The sequence below is a fragment of the Pavona decussata genome, unplaced genomic scaffold (genome assembly GCF_977016875.1).
Source record: "Pavona decussata unplaced genomic scaffold, jaPavDecu1.1 SCAFFOLD_56, whole genome shotgun sequence".
NCBI lineage: Eukaryota > Metazoa > Cnidaria > Anthozoa > Scleractinia > Agariciidae > Pavona > Pavona decussata.
The window spans coordinates 1,048,486-1,059,857 of NW_028145478.1; the positions used below are offsets into that span (position 1 = coordinate 1,048,486).

Here is an 11,372-nt window from a genome sequence, read left to right on the forward strand (position 1 = left end):
ATGTATTTCTGGACAAATCTTCATTGTAAGCCGCCGCCATATTCCTTGATGTTCCTTGCTAGTCGGACGGCTGGTTCACATTTCCTGTCCTGCATTTTTCTAACTCACAGCTCACATTTTTAGTCTATCTTGCATCTCGCATTTCTACTCGCATCCTGCATGTCCCCAACAGGCTTCCGTATTATATCGTTTCAAAGGGAGTTTAAGAAGCTACTGCGACGATGGTAACGAGATAGTCACAAAATAATAGCCGGATTTAATGAGCAAAAAACAAAGGCCCTGTACATGCGTTTTAAATTTTGGTTAATTTCTTCGGCCGAAATTAAATGACCAAATTCAAGGTATTTTGGAGAACGTGAGCACATGAAGGTAAAGTTTTTATTCAACTTGAATGCCGTTCCCAGTTCTGTTACTAGGTAGTTCGACCACATTGTACAAGTTGAACGAATACTAATCGCGAAGTAGTGCAAGTAACTCAAACTTATATTTTTAATCGACGTTTTCGTTGGTGTTGCCGTCGTGCTTTCTTTAATTTCCTGTACAATGTTTGAATGTAGCTGGGAGAGAGAAAATACTATGGTCTTTGAATAATGGCGGCATTCATAGCAACTGTGCAACTGCAAGTTCTTTGACTTCCATCTCTCTTGTCTCAAATACCTTCTTCTGAGCTTCTTGGATCACTTTGAATATGTTTTCGTTTGTTTGACGACTTCTTCGGCGCTAAACGTTCCATTATTGTAGCCCACCCAACGGTATAATCTCTTCCTCTATATTGGGGATCAAATAAAACTTCAGCGAAGATGGAAGAAGTGTCATAGTCTGTCCATGTCAAATTCTGCTCATTTGACTTGGTTTGTCCCCTTTTGTGTTTTCGTAGAACTTGGTTTGAACGTATAACAGGCATCCCAAGAAACTTTGCCAACAAAAAGAAACCAGTCTCCCTCGTACCAAAACTAACCCAAAACCCGTCTTCGTTTTCCGTCTAGAAATAAAAACTGGAGACGATATACCCTTGTTAGACGAGTATTTCATCTGTCAGCATGTCTTCAAGACGTGCTAACAGGCGAACCAGCCGAAACCAAATTTTGCCCTGATTTACTATCTAGACGAATTATCCGTGTGTGACCGATAATTCGTCTCAGACGGATAATTCGTCTCTTGTGTGAAAAACGGCCATTGAAAACTATTTTGAAAATTTTACTCTAACGCGTGAAAATTTACGAGTTTTGACGCAACAAAGTTGCTGACGCCTGTCGTACGAAGGTTATTGCGTTTAATAATAAATTATAAAATCAAAAACTTGCTATTTTACCAGAACATGTTGTGAATAGGCCACATGTCGGTTTACAGGTTTTGAGTTCCGTGATTGGATAACGCGCACTTTTTACGCAACGTTCGACTGAGCAAATCTTGGCAGATCAGAAAAGGCGACTTGCCTTTACGGCGACCATCAACATGGACGCCGGAAAGATTTTCATTTTCCTAGCGGTGTGCTTTCAAGGATGTTCTTTCACAGAAAGGAAAAAATCCTTTAGTCCATGTAAGGATGGCGAAGGCTCGTTATACGACTACGAGATGAACGATATTCATGGTTCGAAACTCTCACAGGAGTTTTACAAAAAACACGTCGCTTTGGTGATGAATGTGGCGACCTTCTGAGGTTTAACCATGCAATACAAACAACTGAATGAATTATTAGAAAAATATAATAGCAATAAGAACGGTAAATGTGGATTTAAAGTTCTCGCTGTCCCATGTAATCAATTTGGACTTCAGGAACCCGGCGAGAATGCCTACGAGATTTTAAACGGGTTGAAATACGTTCGCCCTGGACACGGCTTCGAATTGCACCATAACCTGAAGATGTTGGAGAAAACTGATGTCAACGGGAAGAAAGAAAGCAAAATGTTCACATTTCTGAAGGTTAGTAACTCCTTGTGCTTTTTGTATGTATCACAAACCATGCTATGGATAATTAATATAACATAATAATAATAACGATATTTTCGATAAACAATTTAAAATAAAAACAAAAAATGGCGGCATGGAGTCATCCAAACGTCAGTCGACATTGTTATCGCTTATTTATTTCAAATTTATTAAAGAAGAGTTCTAAATGTGTTAATTCGATCAATAGAACTCAAACAACTAAGAGAAATAGACCCTTCTCCAAAATGGCGGCCGAAAATTCAAATAAGTTGAAATTAAAAACATATACCAGCAATAGAAAGAGCACTTTTACTTTAGTAACCCTGCAAACTTTCAGCATATCAGGTGTAATATCAGCTGAGAAAATGTAAGTTGAAAAACGAAAAATTTACAGACGTTTGCATGACTGGGGGTATGACGCACCCCCAATCATACAAACGTCTGTAAATTTGGCAAATTTCATCTTACATTTCCTAAGCTGATATAACGCCTAATATGCTGAAACTTTGCAAGGTTGCTAACGTAAAGGTGCTCTTTCCAGTGCTAGTTTTTCATTCAGTTCAATTTTAACTTGAACTCATTCAAATCTGTTGCCGCCATTTTGGAGAAGGGTCTATTGTCATAATTAAGCAGGCTTTTGAACGAGTTGATCGCTTATTTCCATCTGTGTTTTGATAAAATAGACTTCTCTAGTAAGTATTATTTCCCTTGAGAATTAACATGGATGATGTCCAAGGGATTGATAAAGTAATCTTTTGGAGTAAACTCGTTGTTCATTTGTTGAAGGTCGAATTAACCAGTCATGATGATGTGGGTTTTGTCACCTATGAATCGATTAAAGAAAATAAAGCTTTTTTGTATGTGTTTCAGTCTGGGTTTTTCCCCAGTACTGTGCCTGACTCATGGAAAGCCGTGAAAAGTTAGATGGCGACTAGTTTTTCTAACATTCTGTTAGGGCAAACCACTTTACACTTGTACTTATACTTTGAGATTTTCTTGTAAAGCTCCTTATCTAATAGGCGATTATTACTGTAGCAGCCTTCCTTCCATTGTTTGCTTTCTCTTGTTGTTATCCGTTATTCTTGTTTGTGTTGTACATGGCGAAGCTAAATAAATACGCAATTAATCAATTTCATTCTGTAAACAAAGTGGTCAACATCCCAGGGGGGATACTCGGGTATAAATGTGATGGGGGGGGGGGGGGGGGTCCGACGTATTTTTTTGGGTCTAAAATTTTCAACTTCTGTATTTTTTTGGGTCTAAAGAATCTGCGCGTATTTTTTTGGGTTCGAATTTCCGCCAGGCTAATAGTTCTTACGTAATTCAAGCCAAAGTTCCCGCAAGATCCAAAAGCATGATGTCTTATATTTTTTTGGGTGCACAATATAAGGTCCATGTATTTTTTTGGGTTCAAAATGTTAGGCTCCGTCGGACCGCCCCCGTCACGTTTATACCCGAGTACCCCACCTGGGGTCAACATATGACTAGCCAACCTAGCTTCACAATTACTGTGTTAGCTAGACATATTTCCTGGTTCTGGCGTCCTGGAGAAATAGGAACACGACTCTGAACGAGTCGAGGAGTTGGACTTGAGTAGGCACCATGACAGTACAGTATCAACACAGTTTTTCTTCCCAGGATGTAAAACTCCACATGACATAGCTACTTCAAGGTTCATATCGACGTTAGAATGTTCCACATATGTTCTTTAGTCACAATAAACGACTTTTGTTACAATTTACTATATACCCGCATTTTCGCTTCACAGAGCCGATGTCCAGCTCCTGACAACTTCATTGATGACATTGATAAGATCAGTTGGTCACCAGTGCGAAACGATGACATAACCTGGAACTTTGAGAAGATTCTTGTGGACCACAAAGGGCAGCCGTACCGCCGCTATACACCAACAGTGGAGCCCAAAGAAATCACTGAAGATATAGAAAACCTCATAAAAAAGTGCTCCGAAGATACTGCTTAGCACTTGCGTTAAGCATTTGAAAGCTTTCTGTCAACCTATTTTTAAAGAACACCTTCGAATTCTGACCAGGGACGCTTTCCATTTAACCACAATTTTCAGTTTAACAGGTTGAAATGCATTTGGTACGCACAGATCAAAATGGAAATTCCCCAAAACAAACGGATGACCTTTGGCAGTATTTCACTTTTTTTCCTTCCAAGCGGTTGGAAGGGAAATTACCGTCCCATCCATTGGCACAAAGATTCCGTTCCATTTTGTTGTCTTCTTGCGCCATCACGTTCGTTTTTTTTTTTTTTATTTATTTATTTATTTTTTGTATCTACCAAGGAGATTACAAGTTTGGAAGAAATGGATAAAAGCCTTTCCATTTGACCCAGAATGTTCCCGAAATTTCCAACCGAAAATTTTGGATAACTGGAAATTGCCAAGTTTCACCCCGTCACTAGCGGGTGGGAGGGGTGGGTCGGTGGGGACTCCTTAAACGTTCAGTAAAGTGTGCTTTATTCATTAATGCTTTGTTCTTTCTACGAACAAAATTTTAATTTCCAGTTCTTTCTTCACAGACCTGGCTTGTTTATAGGAGGGTTCCTCTAATAGCGGGGTGTTCTTTTGGAGTATGTTGACTACAAATTTGAAAACATTCTTAAAGAAATATTTTTTAGTGAGGTGATATCTTTTATTCAAATACAAGATTCGAGCAGATGACAAGCAGATCATAAACTGACATGCGCAGAAGGTCTTGCTTCGAGCTGAAGTCCCGGCGAGCTGTGCGGTCTTCAATTCATTCAGCTGTACACGATGTCGAGACCCATTTTGAGTCGTAGCTACTTGCAATAAATGAATATCCCGTCTGAAAAAAAAACATGTCTTCGAATTTTTTTATTGTTCTTGTTGCTCGAGAGTCGGCAAAGTTCAGCCCAGTAGTTGGGTAAATGTGTCAGGGGTGTTAAGGAGTCTTCTGGTTTGAAAATCCGGTGATTAAGGTATTTTTCTGGCACAAGGGCATGGCGCCCCCCTTAAGGGGGATAACATTAAACTATCCTGATGCATTTGAAAGATCTTACCATCTTATCTTGAAAACGCTAACTCAGCCAATTCCACAGATTAGCTTTTTGGCAACGTTTATAATTTGTTCTCTTGAAACTGAAGTCGCAAGATTTTTGAGTCACAACACATTTGGCAGGTCACGTGACTAGAAAAACTAGACGAGAATACGGTTGAATCGGTCTTTTTATATATATTGCACATTTTAGCGGTTTTACATATACGATTCATGTAGATGAGGTTTTTAGTGTCACAGGTCAGGTTAGGTTTAATGGGGCGCGTTTGAACGGTCGAAAAGAAAGTATAGTTAGTAAGTCCACCAAAGATGTAGGGTCAAATAGCACAATTTTTACCACAACGGAAAGAACCGGAATGGAGTGGATGGTTTCGTCGAAAAAAGAAGGGAATTTAGCTGTAACTAGTAAGTCACGGAGGCTGGGGGAGAGTCTGAAGGCTACGATAGGGGAGTGTTGAAAAACGTTTTTACAACTGTGAGAAGAGAGGAGTAAATTGTAATTCTGATGCAGATTCAGTACTGGTGCTTATTTCTAATGCAGATTCAATTCAAAGCGAAAAGTAAAAGTAAACGGTTACATTGTAAAACGCAATGTTTTTACAAGATATCGTGGAGCTAGGAAAACGATTTTAGTTTGGAGAAACATGGCTATGAATTCCTCTTTTAAAAACTTGTATATAACGGAACTGCGCCTCGATCGAAAACTTAACTAAACTTTTTAGTCAGTAAGAAACAAACCAGTCGCATGATAAATTTAAAGTACCTAAGATCAATGTTTTTTTCAATTAGAATTAAAAAATGACAGTGCATCTTTAAACGTAAGTCAACAACTGGAAAAAGACAGAACGATAACATGAAAACAGGATAAAAAAAACTATATCGTTCATCAAAGATCAGTGTTGTATATCTGATCGTTTACAAACTAGAGTGCTTGCAAACTTTACATGAGTGAGCGTAGTTGACAAACCTAACAAATTGTTCAAAATGAAATTTGTAAAGTTTTACTTACCGTTCTCGTCCTTCTACCGCTCTCTTTTCTCCCACGATCTTTCGTTTTTCTGTAACAGCTTGGTTTCCAGGCGCGTCTCTTCGAAGCGTGACTGTAATTCCTGTAAACGCGCGCGTGCTCTAGGCTATAAATGCTGAATGCGTTCCCTAGCAACCGGTTGTAGCATGCATACATTTATGATATCGTTTCTTCGGGATAACTCCCCATCCCTTGTGCAGATTATTTGTTACCATGGATAACTCGTTGGCTAATCTCAGTCGGTTCGGGAATGTCGAAATGTGAGGGTAACTCTCCTCCGACTGACCGTGGGAGATCTGGGTACGAGATTACTCGTTGGCTTGACTGTAGGGATACCAGGAGCCCACGTTATTCCACTGTCACGGTGTATTTATATACAATTTAGTTTTTTCACCTCAAAGACGCGAGGGAAATTTTTGTTTTGTAGACATTAAGATGTTTTTAAACATTGTTTGCTTCATTAAAATGAAGTGACACACAGGCGCAGATTGTGACACACGACTCCAAACATGTGTGCGTGACGCGCGTGACATTCACGTGGGATCACGCGGATCACAAAAGAATAGTGCCCAGCTTTTCAGCAGGTTGTCAGGTTGAACAAGAAAGATCACAAGATGAACACGGCGGTTCAACTGTGGGACGGTCAACTATCCGTTATTACTACTCCTATCCCTCATGTTTCATCACCAAATGAGGTGCTAGTCAAGGTAGCTTTCTCAGGAATATGTGGTACAGATCTTCACATCCTTGCCTGTGAATTTCCGTCCGCCAAATCTGTCATCTTGGGCCACGAATTTGCTGGAGTTGTCAGCGAAGTTGGTGCTCAAGTAAAGGGGATTTCTGTTGGAGATCGGTAAGAACTGAACTCTCTTAGCTTTAGTGTTAATTTTATTATAAAGTTCCAGACAGAGGAAAAGGCTATTACTCAGTCAAACATTCCAAATTTGTTTGCGAATCTTAAGCTTAAGCAGGGCACCGATTTTTTTGTCTGTTGAAACGAATTTGTTTTATTTCAAACAAACCAAGTTGACATTAGACATTTACCAAGCTAGATCATTGTCGTAAATTAAACTGTTTACAAGGTAGTGAACTCGGTGCAAACATTGTGCGCAAATTTTCAGCTGATTGTTAGGTTCACTTATTTCTTTCCAACAAATTGAGTTTGACACGCCTACGTTGAAGAATTTTCATTAGTTGAATTCTAAATTTAATCAAGACTTTTCAATCCCTTTTTAGTCGTTGAACATACAGATTTTTAGGAATTTTTTGAAATAGAAGTTGTGTAATTTTGGGAGAATATTTTAACATTTTTGATAGTTTTTGCCCAAAATTTGGCAGGTGCTTCAAGTTACACCTGTGACATCTGATAAAACCTTAAACCCGCAGGCTTCCATAGAAAAGTGACAAGATTGCTTGTTGTAGCTGTTGGGGTTAAATTTGTGGTTTGGTGTCATTGCTTTGATAACATACATGTACCTTAGAACTGGTTCTGTCAGTTTATTGCTTTCAAAGGCTCAAATTAATGGCCAGTAAATGGACAAAGTATGTCCAGTCAAGATGACAATTTGTCCAGAAAAACGTTTGCTTTGCTGGTCATTTTGACCAGTCACATATATAGCTTTCAAATAAATTACCAGAAAAATAAATTACTATCTTGCAGTCACAAATTTAGTATATACATAAATACAGGAAGTTTGTGGCTTTGGAACTGCCAAGCATTGAGTGCCTTGCTTGCAGAAAACAATGTCCCCTTCTGTAGAACTGCTAAATGCACTATAATCTCACATCAATCCAAGTCTGGTGTCGCAACAACAGTTTTGATTTCGGAGGGAAAATGATACTCATGAGTGGTTTTATAAAAGATAAAGAAAGTCTGTGTGTCGCATGTTATATCTTTTGAGAGAATTGGCTTCTGAAATTTTTATTTCTTCCACAAATTTATAAAGAAATAACAAATGGTAATACATGTATGCTTTGAATGTTAAGTCAAGTCACCACTTAAGGTTACCATATACTTTCAGAGGTGTCTCACGTCCAAGCAATGTAGCGCTAGCGTGTCCGGTTTAAACTAAATTAAAGCTTATAGAGCTGGCTATCAAACTAATAATATTACCAAGAATTTGAAATAAAATGAATTCATTATTGTCCAATTGTTCATGACCTCTCAATATGAGCGTCCTAATCATCTTTTGAAAACTACAAGTCAAAGCAAATTTTGTTTTTCGCTAATTTAATTGCTCCTCAGTTTCCGGACCCAAAGCACTAAAAAAGCATGTCTGCACGGGGCAATCTGACTTAACTTCCATTGTTCTGTGTCCCCTTTCAAATCAAGAGTCTTAGAGAGGGAAATTAACCCTTTTGAGAGGGAAAAGGCTAATGATAGGTGCATTATTGATTTTCATAATTGATGTTTGTTAATACTTGATTTGATCTTTGTTTCAGTGTGGTGATCAACCCAAACACAAACTGTGGTAGATGTTCATTCTGTCAGAAAGGCCAGCCACATTTCTGTAAAACTGGTGGCATTCGTTCCACAGTTGGCATTTGGCGCAATGGGGGCTGGTCTCAATATTGTCGTGTTTCTTCGGAAACCATCCATCATGTGCCGCCACAGATAACACTGAGGCAAGCTGCTTTGTGTGAGCCCTACTCATGCATTGCTCATGGTTTTGATCTGCTAACACCATTAGCAACATCGTCAAATGTTCTTATTTGTGGTTCAGGAATCATTGGTCTTTTATGGGCCTGTTTACTTCATTTTCATGGCTACAGGAAAGTTACCATCAGCGAGATCTCTGAACGACGGAGAAGCCTTGCATGTGGGCTAGACACTGGCTATCAAGTTTTACACCCTGAGGTTTTGGTGAATAACTCAAGAGAAGCAAAACTTTCTGGTGATGAAAGCTGGGGCTTTGATGCTGTCATTGATTGCACTGGTGCACCAGCTGCAGTTGAGCAGGCAATTAACTGGTTACACTGCGGAGGAAAGATGCTCGTGTTTGGGTGTTGCCCTAAAGATTCGTCAATCAAAATAGATCCTCATGAAGTGTATGCCAAGGAACTGAAAATCATTGGATCCCACATAAATCCTTTTACTTTCCCTAAAGCTATTCAGTTAGTAAAGGATATGGCAGAGAAATATTTGAATTATGAGAAGTTAGGAATTGCAGTCTTTGATTTACCCAATTACCAATCAGCTCTTGATGCTCTTTCCAGGGCTGAAATCTCCAAAGCTGTATTTGAGATGTGATGTTATAGTGAGAATAAACAACTTTGTTTTTGGTTAATGAAATAACTAATAATAAAATATTAAGTAACATTAATTTTTTCTAACTTTTGAATTTAGGTATGTATTGACAGAAGTGAGGTAATTCAGAATACAATAGAAACATTATTTATATTAGGCACAATTCATAAAGCTTACACTTCCTTACAATGAAGCGGTGGATCTAAATTAAGACAGATGTGTAACATTGTCATCAACAGTTAAGTTATCCTTCTTTCAAGTTGCTATAGTTTTAATGAGAACTTGATTTAGCAAATCAAGCAGTTGTCCAGTTTTTTTTCTTTAAAATGTGATGAAAAAAATTGAAAACCACCTTTGAAGCCATAGAAATTGCTAATTTTTTTGGTGTTGAATAACCTTCAGTTGCTGCTTTATTGACAGTGGGATAGTAATCTTGTATTTAAATGGTTCAAATAATTTATAACATTCAGTTGTTGGAGACTCTAAATGTTTTGAAAAGATGTTATGCCTTCAAATAGCTCCTTTTAATATTATTTATTAGTCTTAATCTAAAATTAATGTAATACTGAAAATAATAAGAGTTGATTTCATTTTAACAATAATCAATATTGGACTGTGAAATTGACATTTAATTGTCTGTCTACTCATGGAACATTTTTGAGGGTTGAACCTCTGAGTCAATAATTGACTCAATAATATTATACCTGCCAAGTGTCACGCCTACATATCGAAAACTTCGATAGAAGCATTAGAGCCATTACAGCATTGACTGACACATTTTGAAAAATGTAATTATTAATTATTTAAAGAAACTGAAACCAATGAGAGAAAGTAAAAATCCTTGTGAATGATCAACTTTCTCTTTCTTATAAAATAGTATTCAAAGCATGGATCGATGTACTGGCTAGACGAAAGTCTTCGGACATTTTCAGATATCATCAGAGCACTACGAAAAATCCTGGCACTCTGGGGAGAAAAATGTCATGCCTATAAATTTAAAAATGTTGGCAGGACGTAAATAGTATTATTATTAAAATCAATATAACAACCACAATAGTGCGCAGTCTGTTTTAGAATAAGTTATTGAGAAATTAGTGACTACTAATTAAATGTATTCAATACAGACTGTTGATAAATACATGTGATGTATCTGTAGTTTTGGTTAATTTTAGGCAATGTGGGAATTGGAGTATACTTTGGTTTGCAGACCCTTTGCTGGCGGAAATTTGCTCACATACAAAATAAAGCAATATGGAAAAACAGAGAAGAAATTGTTCCAGTGGAGTTCCAGGGCTGTCAACCTCACATGTCTTCAAATATGGAGAAAATGACTTCCCCGGCCGGCAATAACAAACCGCCTTACAGAGGCGTCGCATCAAGGCCAAATTCACGGGTTCAGTTGGGGGGGGGGGGGGGGGGGGGCGGGGGGGAGCGTAAATTCCACAGTACCAGAAACAACGCTAAAAATTTCAGATTTCCTTGCCAGAAAGTCAAGGCTACAACAAATAGCAAACTTCATCAAATATCCGGGAGATTGCAGACATAAATCTGGAGACCGGGAGATGCGGTTCAAAATCTGGAGACTCCCACATTATCTGGGAGAGTTGACAGCCCTGGAGTTCCTGATGAATAATTCTTGGTCACCTATAACTCTACATCTACTCTATGAATTGAATGATAAAAACAGTATGACCTGCATCATGATTGGGTACATTTTTAACAAATTGCAATATATTATTGCTATTTGATGGTAACCAGACCATGATTTAAGTCCAAGACAAAAATAAAATGCTAATTAGACTGAAGTTTGTCACACTTTTATTTTATTTGCACTTTCGAAATTTTCCCCTGGGTGGTGGTGCAAGTATCCCTTGTAACTTTGGGTGTTGTCTACCAGCTGGTTGACACTATTTCAGAACAAAGTAACAATTTCCCAAAAGCCCTTCTTAGAGCTGGGGCTAAGGTTCATGAAACCCTCCTAAATTTAATGTGTATCCTTAGTAATATTTCTTGAAGATAGCTTATTTTAGTCCAACAGTAGTAAATTGTTAATTAAACGTTAGGAAACAACTTCATGAATCTCAGACATTCAGATCAAAATGGTTAAAATCTTTACCCATTTTCGGAC

At 38.1% G+C, this 11,372-nt stretch overlaps 1 protein-coding gene and 1 pseudogene across 2 annotated transcripts; both read left to right on the forward strand.

The window, feature by feature from the left end:
- Nucleotides 1–1,392: 1,392 nt before the first annotated feature.
- LOC146480065 (glutathione peroxidase-like) lies at nucleotides 1,393–4,768 on the forward strand (annotated as a pseudogene). Its single transcript, XR_014864800.1, has 2 exons — nucleotides 1,393–1,923; nucleotides 3,698–4,768. The product of XR_014864800.1 is annotated as a glutathione peroxidase-like (transcript).
- A 1,801-nt stretch (nucleotides 4,769–6,569) lies between these two features.
- LOC146480066 (uncharacterized) lies at nucleotides 6,570–11,065 on the forward strand. Its single transcript, XM_085110163.1, has 2 exons — nucleotides 6,570–6,850; nucleotides 8,440–11,065. Exons 1-2 carry the CDS (start codon nucleotides 6,612–6,614, stop codon nucleotides 9,245–9,247), a joined length of 1,047 nt encoding a protein of 348 aa, XP_084966289.1. The 5' UTR covers nucleotides 6,570–6,611; the 3' UTR covers nucleotides 9,248–11,065.
- The last annotated feature ends 307 nt before the right edge of the window (nucleotides 11,066–11,372 follow it).